The 19,178-nt window shown below is 48.3% G+C and overlaps 2 protein-coding genes across 7 annotated transcripts in view; one reads left to right on the top strand and one right to left on the bottom strand.

The window, feature by feature from the left end:
• Positions 1–19,178, bottom strand: part of LOC103305723 (zinc finger protein 501-like) — a 262,606-nt gene that overhangs the window by 126,422 nt on the left and 117,006 nt on the right. The window lies entirely within an intron of this gene.
• LOC122172754 (zinc finger protein OZF-like) lies at positions 295–18,616 on the top strand. Of its 2 annotated transcripts, XM_065569844.1 has the most exons (5): positions 295–371; positions 3,893–3,981; positions 4,644–4,770; positions 14,156–14,269; positions 14,624–18,616. In XM_065569844.1, exons 2-5 carry the CDS (start codon positions 3,901–3,903, stop codon positions 15,958–15,960), a joined length of 1,659 nt encoding a protein of 552 aa, XP_065425916.1. In that variant the 5' UTR covers positions 295–371; positions 3,893–3,900; the 3' UTR covers positions 15,961–18,616. The 2 variants fall into 2 exon arrangements, with proteins under 2 accessions (XP_065425916.1, XP_065425917.1); XM_065569845.1 differs by lacking the exon at positions 295–371 and having other exon boundaries at positions 3,894–3,981; positions 14,627–18,616.

A 19,178-nucleotide genomic window follows, 5' to 3' on the forward strand; every position in this document is an offset into this window, starting at 1 on the left:
TGCTCCTGGGGGGGGGGGAGTGATTCCGTCCTCTCCAGCCAGGTAAGCTGAAATTGCGCATGCTCTGTGCGAGTCCCCGTGCGGGCGGCAAAACAAAGCTGCTGCTGCCGTCGTCTGACCCGGCGTTAATTTCTCCGTGCCCGGCCGGGGGGGCTTTCTCAAGCTGGGACCCGCCCCCTGGGCAGCCCCGGGCTCTGCCCGCACCAGCCCCCGGGCCGGAGGCCCCCAGTGAGTGAGAGTCAAAAACTACATTTCCCAGAATGCCCCGGGGGGCGCTTCTGCCTTTTCCAGCTCAGGTAAGGGAGGTGTTTCAGCAGCTGTTACTGCGCATGCTCGGTGCGAGCCCCAGCTACACATTTCTACACCGGCCGGTGAGTGAGAGACCCGGGGGGGCGCTGGGGCTGGGCAGGAAAGTGACTCTCCGCCCCGGGAACCTGGGAGAAGCCTCGGAGCTGCCTCAGCCCCAGTGGAGCTGCAGCAGGATCTGCCCCCGGCACCGCTGGGATTGGAGGGGGCGGGGGGTAGAGACGGGGGCCCGGCGGGGGGGTCCCTGGTGGGGGTGTCGGGCAGGGTGGGGAGAAGCCGGAGTTGCGGGGGGGGTTGATCTGTCTCTGTGCAGCAGGAAATCCCCGGGGGAGAAGTGGCGGACTGGGGAAGGGGGGAGGGGAGTTAATTGGATCCGGTCCCTGTTAGTGCCACTTGCCTCTTACACCCCGATACAAATTCTCTCCAGTTCTTCCCCTTTTCTCTCTGTGTCTCACACGTGGCTATAAAATCCGGGGAGATTCCCCCCTTTCCCCACAAATGATCAGTTCTCTCATCTCCCCCGACTTTCCCCTGTTCTCTCCATAATTCTGATTTTCCACCTTCAATTGTATAGTTTGTGACACGTTTTCTCTGCAAATCTCAAAGGTTGATATAAAATACCCTAAACATTTGCACCACTTTTCTCTAGTTGTCTATTTCTAATTGAATATGCCCTGAGATTTTCCCCTGTCTCTCTAATTATAAAATACAAAGAAAATCTCAGATTGATACCTTTTCTCAGATTCTTAAACATGGATATAAAATGGTTGCAAATGGTGCCCATTTCCTCTCTATTCATTTAACAAATATTGATGGGAAACACTCTCAGATTTCCAGCCTTTCTCTTTCATTTCTATGTTGTTATCAAATGTCAATTAAAAATCCTTTCATGTTTGGGGCTGTTCCCCATGTTTCTAAATCCCAGTAACTTCTCCTTCCTTGGAGGGAACCTGTTGCCCTGAGTCTTTCTCCATTTTGGTGGTTGCAGGGGGTTAAATTTCCCAGTGATCATATTTCCCCTCTTCTTTGAGAATCATTTCTTCCCCCCTTTAGCGCTGTTAAAATGTTTGCTGATTAAAGCGATCAGCCACATATTTAATACACATCAAAGCCAGAGGCTTATCCCTGCCTGGGGGATCAGTGGTTCCCAGCTAGTAACAAGAGAGTTGGCTGGACCCTTTTCTTTTCTCCAGCCGGCACGGGATGAGGAGGTCACTCTGAGTATAGCGTGGGTCCAGAAGTATCCCAAGCCCCATGACAAATGGTCTCTGTGAGGGGTTGATTCCCGCAGTGCTAAGATGTAGCCACCTCTGGGGTAGATCCATGGTGGCCATTATTTGCTAGTGACAGGGCATAGAAATTTCTTACCTATTTTGGCCCTCCAGGCCTTCCATTCTCCTGTTCAAGAAGCATCCCCCAGGGCTCCCTCTGCCTGTGTGAGTGGCCAGCAGGGGGTGGTGATAACTTTCTATCCACTTCTCAGACACTGTGAGGTAACACTGTTGCTCTGGGGGCAAAGGGGTGTCTGTGTGGGGAGATTACAGCTGGAGCTGAAGGGGCATTGTGGGAAGAGGAGGTGTTTGGGTGACTGGGCAGGGGGTACCCTAGTTAGGTTGGTGGGTTCTGGAGGTTTGGGGGGTGGTTCTGATGTGCCCAGCCCTGAGGCTATGGGTCCTGGAGGTGGGTATTGCTGGGGGCCTGTTGGCTGCAGAACAGTGGGGGTGGGGATCTCTTGGGGAGGTGGGACGGGGGTTAGAGGGAGCCTGGTGCTGTGCCAGGGGCTGTGTCTGGGCTTCCCCCGCTGGCCATGCCCAGTGCACAGAGCTGGGGGAGGGGGGGAGGGAGATCTGGCACTAGGTCAGGGGGTCCCGCTGGGTGGAGGAGGGGGTCCCAGACAAACGGCATGGCAGATCCTGCTGGGGGGGGGGGGGGTCCTAGGCAGGCAGTGAGGGACTGAGTTCCCAGTGAGGGGTTCCCGGGGGGGGGGGGGGTCCCTGGCTGCTGGGAGCTCTTAGTGGGGGGAAACCTTTGGGATTCCCAACCTGGCAGTCATGGTCTGGTGGGGATTCCCTGGCCGGTGGGGCTTTGAGGGGTATCTGGAGTCCCTGGCCAGGGACTCTGGGGACTGCGTCCCAGGGAATATCTGGTGGGACCCTGGCTGGGGGGTGGCTGGGGCCCCTGGCTGGGGGCTCTGGGGACTGCTACTAACCATGATCCTTCTCTCTGATCAACTTGTGCCAGAGTCCTGGCTCCAAGCACTGCCCGGCATTCCCCAGTCACATGCCCTGTCACTGTGATAACTTTCTATCCACTTATCAAACACTGTTAGTGTGAAATCACAGATTCTGCTTTTCTCCTCTTTTGAAAACGGCAGGAACTTTTGGTTCCATTTGGAAAATTTGTGCCCCCCCAGTCCTTGTTCTCGATCTGCGGGGTGAGGGAGGTGGGAAGGGGGTTAGCACTGCCACACAATGGTCTCTTCTACAGCATTCTGGACTCATTCTTTCTGAAATCTGGTTTCACTTATACCAATGTTAATCCAGAATCACTGTTTGCAAAGACAAGGAGTGACTCCAGATGGACAGTGGGGCAAATGAGATGCGCAATTCTCCCTGTGAGGTGGGGCTCTCATTAGCAGCTCTCTCGGGAGAGCTAAGGGAGGGAAGCTGCTCAAACGCTCTGTCCCTCTCTGCTCAGGATATTGGGGTTCAGCTTCCTGGGTCACACGCTGCAGCCTCCATTGTGATCTGGGAGACCAGGCTTAGCAGCTGCTGCTCCCCCAGCGGGGATTCTGTGCTGGGATGTGACCTTAATTAAAGCTTCTTCTCTGCCGGGCCCAGGTGATGACTTTCTCCAGCTGGTACTAGCCCCTTAGGGCAGCCCTTGGCCCTGTTAATACTGAATTCTGAGCCAGACATTCCAGGTAACTGAAAGAAATGAAGGGAAAATGTGGGGGTCTGGCCTTAAAATGACTCTACACAAACAGACCCCTCATTTCTTGTCTCATTAGCGATTGCAGGAGCAAATCCAGCCATGGGTGAGAAAACTACCCAGGAATGGGACTTTCCTACCAGACAGGCAGGGAGAGAGGACAGGGAAAAAGAGAGAGAAGGAGAAAGAGAGACTGAAAGGGGCTGTGGGAGAGAAGAGTTTTGAGAGAGATTTCCAGATCTCTAATCTGCCCAGACAGATGTATTACTGCACCCTGGATAGAGTCACTTTCCTGTGGAGAAAATGAGGATCAGACAGAGGAAAATCCAGTTCCTGACTCCATATCCCTCCTGCTGGGGTGTGGCTGCCGTGGGGTCAGTGTCTGAGGGAATCCCCCACAGTGAATCCTTTGGTTCCGCTTTTTTTCTAGCCTTGCGTTCAGAGACTTTGTTATGGGATGCGGGGAGGAAGAAGGGAGGTTAAAAATGTCTCTGGGCTTAGCCTTGCTGGACGGGCCAGGTCTACACTGTATAAAGAGATCAAGCCTTTTCTCAGCATGGCAGACTCAAGAGTGTCTGTCTGCAGGGAAAGGGCCTGGGGGAATCATGCTGTGAAATTAATTAAACCTTCACAACTGCCCTTCTCACCCTGCCAGGCTGCAGAATGATGTCCATGTTTCGCTCCAGTTCATCCCGTCCTCTCATTGGACAGGGTAGAGAAATGGCTGCAGAGGAGTCAGTCCAGGTAGGTATTATCAGCGGGGGTTGGTGGGTTCCTGCAGGAGGGAGGGGGCAGCAAATACACTGGAGATGGGAAGGTTTTCACAGTCTGGTCTGGAGGTTGGAGCGGGGCAGGAAATGCACAGGGTGGAGAAATGGAGGAGGACAGCATGTGGAAAACCTGCTGGGAGTTGTTTAATAAGTGGCTTAGATTCTAGGAACAGACCCATGAGGTTAAGTGGTGGAAATGACCTAATTTGTTGAACAGAAAATAACCCAGCTACATGGAGCTAGGAAAACTGACCAGACTTGTAGTGCTGAAGCCTGATCTGACTAATCAGTGGCTGTTGTGAGATAGGAAGGGGGCACCCACCAGTCAGGCTTAGGGGAGATTCCCCTCCCTTCATATCCAGATCTTCAGAATGAGGAGGGTGTTGGGCTTCCTACCAGGGAGCTCTCCCTGGACCCTGCTAGGGGATCCATCTCCTGTATCAGTCTGTGGCTAGTAGGTGTGTGATTGATCTGCTGGGAGAGCAGAGGGGCTCTCTCTTCGTCCCCTCACCCTGGTGTTTCCTGGATGCTCTGAGCAGGGTGGGAGTGGGACTTTGTTGACTGCAATCCACCCAGAGCTTCCATTTGATGGGCTCCTCTCAGAAGGTACTGAGTGTTGGACTCTTGCTCTTTCAGGGGCCGGTGGCCTTCGAGGAGGTGGCTGTGTATTTCACCAGGGAAGAATGGGCTCTGCTGGACCCCACTCAGAGAGCCCTCTACTGGGATGTCATGCAGGAGAACTATGAGACTGTGACCTCACTGGGTAAGGGTTACTGTCCCCTTGGTTCTTGGAAGGGGAAATGAAGAGTTAAGGTTCACGCCAGCCCCACAATGCCACCTCTCCTCTGCCCAGTTTCAGCATCACCCCAATATGCCAGTGACACACACTACCAGAGACCCTCCCCTGCTGCAGAACACTTTGGGAACAGAGCACAGGAGCAGTATCATGCAGTGTCAAATATCTCCTGTTTGCTCAAGTAAAACTGAGCGTTAGGTGCGGCATAATCAACAGAAGCTTCCTACCCCTGACCTCTCAAACCCTGAGCCTTCTCCACCCAAACCTGAATGTGCTTGGGGTGTAACGACCAGGCTGCTGGAGTCAGAGCTGCTGGTCTAGGCTTGAGTATCACACAGACGCTCCGTGTGTCCTTGAATGCTGGCTGGGGGCATCCAGAGAAGGAAGCTCAGTGGCGGTTTTAGCGTTAGTGGGGCCCTGTGCTCAGCTTCATTTTGGGGCCCCTCCTTGGGACCCAGGCAAGAAAAAGAACATTCTCTCTTATCTCTCTCCCCCCCCTCCCCCCATCCCTTCATCCTCCTCCTATAAGTAATAGGAAGTAAATGAAAATGAAGTGAGGTACCTGATTGTTCTGGTAGTCTAACCGATTTTTCCACAGACCAGTTGAAAATTGCTGAGGGTCTTGGTGCACCACTTAATGATCTTTCCAAATATTGTTTGTACTGTTAGCGAACTATTGTAAAGCGCTTTGGATAAGAGCCCTTTATACAAAAATGTAAAAAACGTTGGGGTGCAAGGTATGGCCAGGAGTTAGTGTGGGAGGGGGCTCAGGGCTAGGGCAGGGGGTTGGGGTGTGGAGCGCTTACCTGGGGCAGCTCCTGTTTCATGCGAGCGATGCAGGTGGGGATGTGGGGGGGGGGGTGCAGGAGTCAGGGCTGGGGTGGGGGGTGAGGGGCTGGGGGTGTTTGGGGGGGGAAGGAGTTATGGGTGGTTGCAGGAATCAGGGAGGGCAGGGAACTGGGGTGTGTTTGAAAAGGGTGAATGAGTCAGGGCTGGGGGTTTGTGAGGGGTGCAGGAATCAGAGGGGGCTGAGGGTGTGTGGGGACAAGAGATATGGGGGTTGCAGGAATCAGGGAGGGCAGAGGACTGGGGTGTGTGTGAGGGGGTTAAGGAGTCATGGCTGGGTGTGTGTGAGGGGGTCAGGAGTCAGAGGGAACTTGGTGTGTGTGAGGGGGTGCAGGAGTCAGGGGGCTGGGGGTGTGTGGGGGCAGGAGGTATGGGGGTTGCAGGAATCAGGGAAGGCAGGGGACTGGGGGGTGTGTGTGTGTGTGTGAGAGAGAGGGGTTAAGGAGTCATGGCTGGGGATGTGTGAGGGAGTGCAGGAGTCAGGGCTGGGGGTGCAGAGTCTGGGAGGGAGTTAGGGTGCAGGAGCAGGCTGGAGATTGGGGTGCAGGGTCTGGCCAGGTTTTAGGATGCAGGAGGGGGCTCAGGGTTGGGGCTGGAGGTTGGGGTGTGGAGTGCTTACCTGGGGCAGCTCCCATTTGGTGTGAGGGGTGCAGATGGCAACGTGGGAGGGGGTGCAGGAGCTCCCATTTGGTGTTCAGTGGGCAGGGTGCAGGAGTGGGGGTGTGGGCTGGGGTCGTGGGGGTGCTCCCAGCCCCCTACCCTGAGAGGCTCACAGCAGGGGCTGGGGGTGCGGGGGGTATGTGATAGGGGAGTGCTTTGTAAAGCAGTGAGCAAGCGACCAGGGCTGCTAACAGGGAGTTTCGTGAGGGAGTTTGGAAGGGGAGTGGGAAGGGGGCGAGGTACTCTTGCCATTCTTTAAAACATTTAAGCTATAATACAAACTTCTTGATTTAAACAAAACCCCTATTGTTAACCTAGGTAGCTGTAAGAGAGAATGCAGACAGAAGCCCAGCAGCAGAATGGGGGCTATCCTGTTTATTGCACACAATGTAGCATGTATGATTACCTGCCCTGTGGGCGGGTGGCGTATGTGTGCATTCGGTGCAAGGAGCTCCTGGCCCTCAGAGACAGCGTGGAGGCTTTGGAGGCCAGGGTGGCGGAACTGGAGGAGCTAAGGGAGGCAGAGAGGTATGTTGATGAGGCTTTCTGGGACACTGTAGATTTGTCCCACCTCTGGATAGACAGCCCCTGTGCTGTTGAGGAGGATGAAAGGCCCAGGGAAGCAGAGCAGTCAACGGGAGCAGAGGGAAACCTTTCCATAGTTGGGACCCTCCTTCCAGATAGTGTTGGGGTAACCTCTTGCACTGAGTTTACCTCGCCGCGGGAGGGAACTCCAGTCATTAAGAAAAGGCAGCTGTTAGTAATGGGAGATTCGATCATTAGAAACAAGGATAGCTGGGTTTGTGATGACCGGGAGGACCGTATGGTGACTTGCCTGCCTGGTACAAAGGTTGCTGATTTCTTGAGGCATCTAGATAGATTTGTGTAGTGCTGGGGAGGAGCCGGTGGTCGTGGTACATGTAGGCACTGATGACATAAGGAAGGGTAAGTGAGATGCGTTTGGCGCGGCAAGCCTGGGAGGGAGGGAGGAGAAGCGGAGCTGCGGCGCGCTCGTGGAAGGAGGCATAGCAGAGGTGAGCTGGGGTGGGGGGCCGGGGAGGGCTGCAGCAAGCGCTTGTGGTAACACGAATTCAGATTCATAGATTCATAGATTCTAGGACTGGAAGGGACCTCGAGAGGTCATCGAGTCCAGTCCCCTGCCCGCATGGCAGGACCAAATACTGTCTAGACTATCCCTGATAGACATTTATCTAACCTACTCTTAAATATCTCCAGAGACGGAGATTCCACAACCTCCCTAGGCAATTTGTTCCAGTGTTTAACCACCCTGACAGTTAGGAACTTTTTCCTAATGTCCAACCTAGACCTCCCTTGCTGCAGTTTAAACCCATTGTTTCTGGTTCTATCCTTAGAGGCTAAGGTGAACAAGTTCTCTCCCTCCTCCTTATGACACCCTTTTAGATACCTGAAAACTGCTATCATGTCCGCTCTCAGTCTTCTCTTTTCCAAACTAAACAAACCCAGTTCTTTCAGCCTTCCTTCATAGGTCATGTTCTCAAGACCTTTAATCATTCTTGTTGCTCTTCTTTGGACCCTTTCCAATTTCTCCACATCTTTTTTAAAATGCGGCGCTCAGAACTGGACACAATACTCCAGCTGAGGCCTAACCAGAGCAGAGTAGAGCGGAAGAATGACTTCTCGTGTCTTGCTCACAACACACCTGTTAATACATCCCGGAATCATGTTTGCTTTTTTTGCAACAGCATCACACTGTTGACTCATATTTAGCTTGTGGTCCACTATAACCCCTAGATCCCTTTCTGCCGTACTCCTTCCTAGACAGTCTTTTCCCATTCTGTATGTGTGAAATTGATTTTTCCTTCCTAAGTGGAGCACTTTGCATTTGTCTTTGTTAAACTTCATCCTGTTTAACTCAGACCGTTTCTCCAATTTGTCCAGATCATTTTGAATTATGACCCTGTCCTCCAAAGTAGTTGCAATCCCTCCCAGTTTGGTATCATCCGCAAACTTAATAAGCGTACTTTCTATGCCAATATCTAAGTCGTTGATGAAGATATTGAACAGAGCCGGTCCCAAAACAGACCCCTGCGGTACCCCACTCGTTACGCCTTTCCAGCAGGATTGGGAACCATTAATAACAACTCTCTGAGTACGGTTATCCAGCCAGTTATGCACCCACCTTATAGTAGCCCCATCTAAATTGTATTTGCCTAGTTTATCGATAAGAATATCATGCGAGACTGTATCAAATGCCTTACTAAAGTCTAGGTATACCACATCCACCGCTTCACCCTTATCCACAAGGCTCGTTATCCTATCAAAGAAAGCTATCAGATTGGTTTGACATGATTTGTTCTTCACAAATCCATGCTGGCTGTTCCCTATCACCTTACCACCTTCCAAGTGTTTGCAGATGATTTCCTTAATTACTTGCTCCATTATCTTCCCTGGCACAGAAGTTAAACTAACTGGTCTGTAGTTTCCTGGGTTGTTTTTATTTCCCTTTTTATAGATGGGCACTATATTTGCCCTTTTCCAGTCTTCTGGAATCTCTCCCGTCTCCCATGACTTTCCAAAGATAATAGCTAGAGGCTCAGATACCTCCTCTATTAGCTCCTTGAGTATTCTAGGATGCATTTCATCAGGCCCGGGTGACTTGCAGGCATCTAACTTTTCTAAGTGATTTTTAACTTGTTCTTTTTTTATTTTATCCGCTAAACCTACCCCCTTCCCATTAGTATTCACTATGTTAGGCATTCCTTCAGACTTCTCGGTGAAGACCGAAACAAAGAAGTCATTAAGCATCTCTGCCATTTCCAAGTTTCCTGTTACTGTTTCTCCCTCTTCACTCAGCAGTGGGCCTACCCTGTCTTTGGTCTTCCTCTTGCTTCTAATGTATTGATAAAAAGTCTTCTTGTTTCCTTTTATTCCCGTAGCTAGTTTGAGCTCATTTTGTGCCTTTGCCTTTCTAATCTTGCCCCTGCATTCCTGTGTTGTTTGCCTATATTCATCCTTTGTAATCTGTCCTAGTTTCCATTTTTTATATGACTCCTTTTTATTTTTTAGATCGTGCAAGATCTCGTGGTTAAGCCAAGGTGGTCTTTTGCCACATTTTCTATCTTTCCTAACCAGCGGAATAGCTTGCTTTTGGGCCCTTAATAGTGTCCCTTTGAAAAACTGCCAACTCTCCTCAGTTGTTTTTCCCCTCAGTCTTGATTCCCATGGGACCTTACCTATCAGCTCTCTGAGCTTCCCAAAATCTGCCTTCCTGAAATCCATTGTCTCTATTTTGCTGTTCTCCCTTCTACCCTTCCTTAGAATTGCAAACTCTATGATTTCATGATCACTTTCACCCAGGCTGCCTTCTACTTTCACATTCTCAACGAGTTCCTCCCTGTTTGTTAAAATCAAGTCTAGAACAGCTTCCCCCCAGTAGCTTTTTCAACCTTCTGAAATAAAAAGTTGTCTCCAATGCAGTCCAAGAATTTGTTGGATAGTCTGTGCCCCGCTGTGTTATTTTCCCAACATATATCCGGATAGTTGAAGTCCCCCATCACCACCAAATCTTGGGCTTTGGATGATTTTGTTAGTTGCTTGAAAAAAGCCTCATCCACCTCTTCCACCTGGTTAGGTGGCCTGTAGTAGACTCCTAGCATGACATCTCCCTTGTTTTTGCCCCTTTTAGCCTAACCCAGAGACTCTCAACACTTCCATCTCCTATGTCCATCTCTACCTCAGTCCAAGTGTGTACATTTTTAATATATAAGGCAACACCTCCTCCCTTTTCCCCCTGTCTATCCTTCCTGAGCAAGCTGTACCCATCCACACCAACATTCCAATCATGTGTATTATCCCACCAAGTTTCAGTGATGCCAACAATGTCATAGTTGTATTTATTTATTAGCACTTCCAGTTCTTCCTGCTTATTCCCCATACTTCTCGCATTTGTATATAGGCATCTAAGATACTGGTTTGATCTTTTCTCCCAGTTTTGTCCTGACTCTCCTTTCTCTCTGCCAATATAGCCCACACTCCCTCTCGTTTCCGACCCATCTCCCCGGTCTCCATGTTCCCCACTTACCTGTGGGCTTTGCTCACCTGTCCCCGTCGAACCTAGTTTAAAGCCCTCCTCACTAGGTTAGCCAGTCTGTGTCCGAATAGGGTCTTTCCTCTCCTCGATAGGTGAACACCATCTCTGCCTAGCAGTCCTTCCTCGAATAGCATCCCGTGGTCTAGGAAGCCAAAGCCCTCCTGGCGACACCATCTTCGCAGCCAGGCATTCATCTCCATGATGCATCTGTCTCTGCCCGGGCCCCTACCTTTGACAGGAAGAATTGAAGAGAATACCACCTGCGCTCCAAACTCCTTCACCCGTACTCCCAGAGACCTGTAGTCACTCTTGATCCGCTCAGTGTCACACCGAGCAGTATCATTTGTGCCCACATGGATGAGTAGCATGGGGTAGTAGTCAGAGGGCTGGATAATCCTCGACAATGCCTCCGTAACGTCTCGGATACGGGCCCCCGGCAGGCAGCATACCTCCCGAGATGAAATGTCAGGGCGACAGATGGGCGCCTCCGTCCCCCTCAGCAGAGAGTCTCCGACCACCACTACCCTACGTTTCCTATTCACAGTGGTGGCAGCAGACTTTCCAGCCTTAGGGGTACGAGGCTTCTCCTCCTTTACTGTAGGGAGTGATTCCTTCTTTCCTGTATCAAGAAGAGCATAACGGTTACCTATTATCACGGCTGGAGGGTTCGGAGCAGGGGTGGAGCACTGCCTGCTGCCAGAAGTAACCAGCTGCCAGTGTCCACCCTGAGCCATCTCCTCCTCCACCAGTGGTGTATCAGCAGTCCTGTGTACTGGGACAGCTACCTCAGCTGTCTCCACATGGACACTGTCGAGGAATTGCTCGTGGATTCGGATGCTCCTCAACCTAGCCACCTCCTCCTGTAGCTCTCCCACCTGCTGCCTGAGAGATTCCACCAGCAGGCACCTCTCACATTGGATGGTCCCCGCAACCTGGATATCAGTAAGTGGAAATTGCAAGTTACAGTCTTTGCAAAACCACACCAGGATCTGGGTAGAGGCATCCATGCTCAGGTGCTCTGTCTGGCTACAGGCACAGGTGGAGGAGACAGTAGCAGTGCTGGCACAGGTGTTGCGGGTCTTCCTAACCATCGTAAGCCTCCCTCTGTCAAACTCCCATCTGCAGCCCCCTGTCAGCTGAAAGGGTTGTTTAAGCAAAAAGTTATGAATGTAGTTGCTTTATAGGTATTAAGGGGAATCAAGAGAAAACAGATGGAACCGGCAAGGGACCCTCGCCCCCTTCCTGCTCCCCTTCCAAACTCCCTTGCGAAACTCCCTGTTAGCAGCCCCTGTTCGCAAAGATATAACAAGGTAAAGCAGCCCTGTCCCCCGGAAAGCTGCTTTACCGCTTTATATCTGAATTCGCGTTCTATAGGACCGCGTTATATCGGGGTAGAGGTGTATCATACCGTCAAATCTCACAACTTTACATAAATGTTGCTACACATTATAACAGAAGGATATTCAGTAGATTGTCTTTTCTAATGATACCTCACAAGCCATACAGTCATAAATGAAGGGGAGTGGAGGGATCTCCCTTTTGTAAACACCCAGCCAGCCAGTTTGCTGTAAAATCCCTGTTGGTGTGAGTTCTCTGCTTGCTTTACCTGTAAAGGGTTAACAAGCCCACAGGTAAAGGGAAAGGAAGTGGGCACCTGACCAAAAGAGCCAATGGAAAGGCTAGAACTTTTTAAAACGGGAAAGTAACTTTCCCTTGTCTGTTGTTCTCCGGAGAAGGCGACACGGAGTAGCAAAGCTGTGTATGGCTTGAAGCAGGTATGAAAATTCATCTTCCATATGTAGAAGAAATTATTTGGATAGGGAACGTTTAGACAGACACAATCAGGTTTATTTTTTTATTTTGGCTTTTGAATCTCCTCTGTGCTATCCCAGATGCTTTTGTTTGCTTGTAAGCTTTAAGCTGAACCCCCAAGAAAGCTATTTTGGGTGCTTACAAAAATTGTTTCTTTTAAGAGCTAGCAAAAGCCTAAGTTCCAGATGTATCGTTTTCCTTTTCAATTTTAATAAAATTTACCTCTTTTAAGAACAGGATTGGATTTTTGGTGTCCTAAGAGGTTTGTGCATGTTGTTTGATTATCTGGTAGCCACAGCTAATTTCCTTTGTTTTCTTTCTCAGCTCTTTTCTGGAGGGGAGGTGAAAGGGCTTGAGGGTGCCCCAGAGGGAGGAATGCTCCTGCCTGGGTCCAAGGGTTTGGGGGTTTTTTGCATTTGGGTGGTGGCAGCATTTACCAAACCAAGGTCAGAGAAAAGTTGTAACCTTGGAGGTTTAATACAAGCCTAGAGTGGCACGAATTAATTTTTAGAATCCTTGCGGGCCCCCACTTTCTGCACTCAGAGTGATACAGTGGGGATTCAGCCGTGACACATACTATGTACAAAATTGATCATAATTTTGTAGAAGAGTGAACATAGAGGTACAGACTTGCACAGTGTCTGTCTGTGTCTTCCCAACATCTATGTGGGTATTTCAGTCCCTCACAAGCAAGTTGTTCGGCATCTTCAAGGACCTGGGGAGGCGGTCCTGGGAATTCACTGGTTTATTAAGTGTGACACTGTATGAAATTGAGAGACACTTTATATTATTATTATTTTATTATGAATACCAATGATAAAATTGCAATGAATTGTGCTAGATGTGCCATGTAAGGTGTCAATGAAAATGTTATGATTTTCCAAGTATGATGATTTTGTTTCTATCTTTGTATCACCTTTGTATTGTGAGTTATAGATAGATATGTGGGGTATATCTGTATTTCCAGACTTGTGCAGCGTTTCTGGGTGACATTCCCAGACATATTGGCATCAGCACTGCCTAGCCTGTTCGACGGCCCATCCAGGGTCATCAGCCATACAATGAGCCCATGGAAAGAACTAAGGGGATACACCTATTGAGTCAGCAAGACCTGCAGGGATATACCTATGTACTGAGAACTCCAAGGCTTTTCCATGCCATGTGCTGTGAAGCTTGTGTTTGGGACAAAGGAAGTAGAAGCTACATGGCAAAAGGAATATACAGGGCAGCTGCATCATCTCCATTTTGTCTTCAATCCCTCTTCCTACCTCTGGTTTAACTTCTCTACAAACTGAAGCCTTGAACAAAGAACTGAATAATGTGGATGTGTACCAGACAGGCTTTCAAGCCAGGAACTCACCAATACTGCTAGGAACCAGATATATAGATTTCTGAATGTATCTGACTGCTTTCCCATTGAACAACTCCCTTTTTCTTTCTTTTATAATAAACCTTTAGTTTAGATGCTTTCTTGCTTTCTGTCTTCTAAACCTTTTAGTTTAGATTCTAAAGGATTGGCTGGCATCATAGTATTTTGGGTAAGAGCCAAACCTATAGTGACCTGGTAATGTGGCTGACTCTGAGGTCAGAAGAACACTTTGTTTATGTGAGCAGAGTTTTTAAATAACCTCTCACTGTACTGGACCTAGGTGCTGATTGGGAGTCAGAGAAGTGCAATGCAATAAAGGGGGCTGTGATTTCTTTTTACAGTTTCTCGATAACCAGCGTGGGGGATCAGAAGCACAGTTTGTGAGTGGTCGGTGAATTTAACTTCAGTGTTAACCACCACTGGGAGCATCTGCTCTGCCTTTTTCAGCCTACCCTGATCTTGGCATTTTCAGTGAGGACTGATCCCGGGCACACCAGCTCACACTAAGCACTGAAGTTAAATTAATAGAATGTTTTCTATGACAAAGTCTTATGAAATCAACTGAACTCCTTTGTTTTCTTTCATCTGAGCAGGGTTTCCAGTTTCCCAACCTGATGTGATCTCCCAGCTGGAACAAGGGGAAGAGTCATGGGTCCCAGACCTCCAGGGTTCAGAGGAAAGAGAGATCCTGAGAGCTCCCTGCACAGGTGAGGAAACATTAAACCAACTCAGAATCTATAAGTGCCTGAAGGAAACATCTGGGATGCCCTACAAAGCCCTTGGGAGGTCTCTCAGTTCATTATTGTCCCTAGCAGGGATCGCATCCTCAGGGTAAATATAGCTCATAGCTTCCTGTAGATCCTAGCAGACACCAGGCAGTAGCTTCCTCCTTCCCCCTGCGAATTTGGATGTGAAGGATAAAATGATCCCCTCCTCTCTCCTAGTTGGGGGGAGAGTTTGGAGGAGTTCAGTTCCTATTTTTATTTGACCTCTCTCAAGCACTTGTTTTCGTTTGGTCTTCCCCTTTCCATCCCTGTTTGAGGTTTCTGTCTTTATCACAGCAGGTGACCCAATGGTATGTGAGAAAGAGGAGCAGAATTCTCAGCAGGAAAATGTTGAGCAAGTGGATAAACACAGAGCATTATCACAAAGATCAAAAAGGAATGTGTCCAGGAGTTATGAGAAGGAAAAATCCTGTGAGATTCAGCACAGACCAGAAAGAGAGCAGGGAAACCAGCCAGGAGAGAAAATGGGTAAAATTATTTCCTGTCGGGGAACTCGGAAGAGCATCAAGGAAACCACAACACAGCAGGAAATCCTCATGGGAAAGAGGAAAAATACATGCAGTGAGTGTGGAAAATGCTTCACTCAAAGATCAGGCCTTTTTCACCATTGGAGAATTCACACAGGGGAGAGGCCCTTCGAATGCAGTGAGTGTGGGAAAACCTTCACTTACAAATCAAACCTTGTTCATCATGAGAGAATCCACACAGGCGAGAGGCCCTATGAGTGCCATGAGTGTGGGAAAAGCTTCACTCAAAGATCAGGCCTTTTTCACCATCGGAGAATCCACACAGGGGAGAGGCCCTACAAATGCAATGAGTGTGGGAAAAGCTTCCCTCACAGGTCAGTCCTTTCTAAACATCAGAGAATCCACACGGGGAAGAGGCCCTATGAATGTCGTGAGTGTGGGAAAAGCTTCACTCACAGATCAGTCCTTTCTAAACATCAGAGAATCCACCCAGGGATGAGGCCCTATGCATGCCATGAGTGTGGGAAAAGCTTCACTGAAAGATCAGTCCTTTCTCAACATCAGAGAATCCACACAGGGGAGAGACCCTATGAATGCCGTGAGTGTGGGAAAAGATTCATTACCAGCTCGGCCCTTTCTGAACATCAGAGAATACACACAGGGGAGAGGCCCTTTGAATGCAGAGAGTGTGGGAAAGCCTTCACTTACAAATCAAACCTTGTTCATCATGAGAGAATCCACACAGGCGAGAGGCCCTATGAATGCCGTGAGTGTGGGAAAAGTTTCACTAGCAGCTCAGCCCTTTCTAAACATCAGAGAATTCACACAGGGGAGAGGCCCTATGAATGCCATGAGTGTGGGAAAAGCTTCACTCACAGCTCTCACCTTACTGGGCATCAGAGAATCCACACAGGAGAGAGGCCCTATGTATGCAGTGAGTGTGGGAAAACCTTCAATCACAGCTCACACCTTCTTACCCATCTCAGAATCCACACAGGAGAGAGGCCCTATAAATGCAGTGATTGTGGGAAAAACTTCATTCGCAGCCAGCAGCTTATTAGCCATCAGAGAATGCACACAGGCATGAGACCCTATGGAAGCAGTGATTGTGGGGAAAACCTTGTCTTGCCACTGAGCCCATGTTAGCCATCAGAGAATCTGGAAGGGAGATCAACACCATAAAAACCTCTAGGGCTATCAATACTTTTTCTTTAATACTTTTCCTGATTCCCACATAGTAACTTTTAAAAGCTGTTTGAACTGTTTGCAGCACCAATATCCCTCAGCTTGTCCAGATGAGTGGCCCATTTTTGCCTTTTGCAGTTTGACCTCTTTGAGGTGGGCCCATTTGTCCTTTCTATCAACTCCATTGTCCCATGAGTAATTTGAGTGTGCCCTTCCCATAAGAAACAAGGAAGCATCACATTTATACCATTCCTCCTATTGCAAAGTTGTTAGAGCCACCAATGATACAGATTGTATCATTGCCAATTGTTCTCATGTTGCTCTGGGTTGTGCTGAAGAGCCGTTATAATGAGAACTTTTCAAATTATATTTAAATGAAGAGGAGCAGGGGCAAGAAAAAAGTGTCATTTCAGCCTCTGATGCTGGAAGGAGATGTAAAAAGCAATAGAGTCCTGTTGGCAGGTTGATGTAGCGCTATCTACATAGGGGATTAGAGCTGTGTAACTACGTTGCTCAGCTGTGTCGATTTTTCACACCCCTGAGCAATATAGTTATACCAATAAATGTCTTTAGTGTACACCAGACAGTTTTCTCTTGTGTCTTATGCATTTACATCACTTCTCCCCTACCTTGTCCTACTTTGAAAGATTTAAAGTGTGAAAAGAGAGGTATTTTTCCTCATGATGCTAACATTCCCACATAGGAGATGCCTTCCACCAACACACATGGCAGAAGAACCAGAGATATATGAACTCACAGAAGTGTTGGGACAAATCACAATTTGAGCCAAGGTTCAGTTGTTGGCAATGGGGATTAAAAGAAAACGAACATGTATGACAAGAATTTGTGATCTTTGAATATATTAGTTACTAGTGAAAATGAAATAATAGGTAATGTTATTGGTTAAAGAGTAAGAGACTAATTGTTTGATGATCTGAATTATTTTGGAAAACTGAAAGTTGTCTTGTTTTTCTTATTCATACAGGAAATGATGGCTAATCTTCAAAAGTTAATTTGATTTAATTTACCCCCTGTAGTGTAAGGAGTTTTGGTAGAAAACCTCACTCCAAAGGTTGGGGTGGGAGAATAGGTGTTAGTGTATAAGAGAATATTGGGCCTGTATAGATTTTATTTTTTTGTATTTCAAATAGAACATATTTTGCTTAGCTTCAAAGTCAATTTCTATTAAAAGGAAAACTACTCGAGGGGACAAGTATAACTTTTTACCCACTTACACTGTAAGGGTCACTGACTTCCCCACTGCTCTAATTTGCGAGGGAAAGGCATGACATCTGTCATAGGATGTGTCCAGCAGGTAGGAAAGTTGCAATCGTCAACCATCAATACCAAGGAAAAGGCTGAAGTCCATTGCCTTTCATATCAGAAAGCCATCTAAAGGTTGGTCTACACTGAAAAGCTATGTTAACGTAGCCCCATCTCTCAGGGGTGTGAGAAATCTGCTCCACTGAGAGAAGTAGTTAATGTGACCTAAGCCCCAGTGTAGACAGTGTTAAGTTCTCAGAAGAATACTTCCAGTGTTTGGAGGGTAGACCTAGCCTTAGACAGATTGATCTTCTATGCGAAGCAAGTCATGACATCAATTCCAATTTTGACCCATCTCCCTGTATGTGAGAGCTGCTAGTATGGAGGGCTGAGCAGCTATCCAATTGCCTGGTTCAACTGAGGGAAAAGCTCTTAGTAACCATCAGTCCAAAGAGTGAGAGAAATGTTGAGTTCCAACTGTTGTCATTTTAGTATTTTATTGTTCCTTTCTCTATTTTTTTGTGCTGGCCTTTCTATTATATCAGGGTGTGATTGTATAGCTCAGTGCATCTGTGATAAAAGCTCTTTGATGCCAATTGGCAAAGACGTCAAAGTAATTCACAAGAAACTCCTGTCTCAAACCTGACAAACTCATCACACCTAATGCACTGATTTTTATGATATTTATCCAGGAAGCATAGCAGTGAGATCTCTAGGAGTAACAATAATTTACAAGCTTTCAGTAATCACTGCAAGAGATGTGTATGAGTCATATTGAAGGTGTAATGTAAGTATCTGGAAAATTATGCCCATATGGTATTGTCATGAAAGTGAGTCACCCCAATCATAGGTCTTGTTGGGGATGGCCATTCAAGTGGGAGGGAATTGTCACCCGTCCCTTGCTAGCCAGTTATACGATGTGTTGCTCCATTGTCAACCTTTGCACCAACCCAGAAAAGCCAACGGAAAACTATCAAAGACAAACTATAAACATCAAAACCCTGTGGAAGTGAAAAGGACACTATGACAATGAGGAGATCGTCCTTTCTATGAATAAAGCCAAAAGTCTGATTCCGTTTATAACAGGGTGGAGAGAAACACTCTGGGTCCATTCACCAAGGAGATCACTAATGACCAGTGGTGCTTCAAGAAAGGCAGGGGCATGGCTCCTAGGGACTAGCAATCATTACAATAGACTGTCACCTCACACTTCAAGCTACTTAGAGAGGAAAGGTAACTATTAAAAAGTGGAGGTTGCATTTTGTGATTTTTGTTTTGTTTGTAACTGTTTCCATCACTCACATTTGTTTCTGTTTAAATCCATCCTTTGTTAAATAAATTTCCCTTTGTTCGATAACTGTACTCAAGTGCTGTGTGATAGAGGAGCAGTGGTGTACAGTAAAACTGGTAACGTGGGAAATACCATTGCTTCGGACAGAGAGGATCTGGGATTTTTCTGAGCCCTGTCTACCTTAGGGGAGGGGATAGATCTAAGTTACGCAACTTCAGGTACATGAATAACTTAGCTGAAGTCGATGTACTTAGATCGACTTACCGTGGTGTCTTCATCGCGGTGAGTCGTCGGCTGCAGCTCCCCCGTAGACTCTGCCTGCGCCTCTCGCCGAGCTGGAGTATAGCAGTCAACGGGAGAGCGCTCGGGGATTGATTTATTGCATCTACACTAGACGCGATAGATCGACCCCCGCTGGATCGATCACCGCCCGCCGATTCGGCAGGTAGTAAGACATACCCCGAGTATCTGGTGATGGGAGCTGGACCCCGGAGGGGGACACATTGAAGGAACTCAGGGGTTAGGGTGCCTCTATTGTCGACTGTCAGGGCTGCTGTAGCTCAGAGGAGGGTGCTTGAGTACCTGACAGGCTGGTGAGTTTGGTCGCTAACATCCAGCTGCCAAA

The sequence above is a fragment of the Chrysemys picta genome, chromosome 16, assembly GCF_011386835.1.
Source record: "Chrysemys picta bellii isolate R12L10 chromosome 16, ASM1138683v2, whole genome shotgun sequence".
Taxonomy (NCBI): Eukaryota; Metazoa; Chordata; order Testudines; family Emydidae; genus Chrysemys; species Chrysemys picta.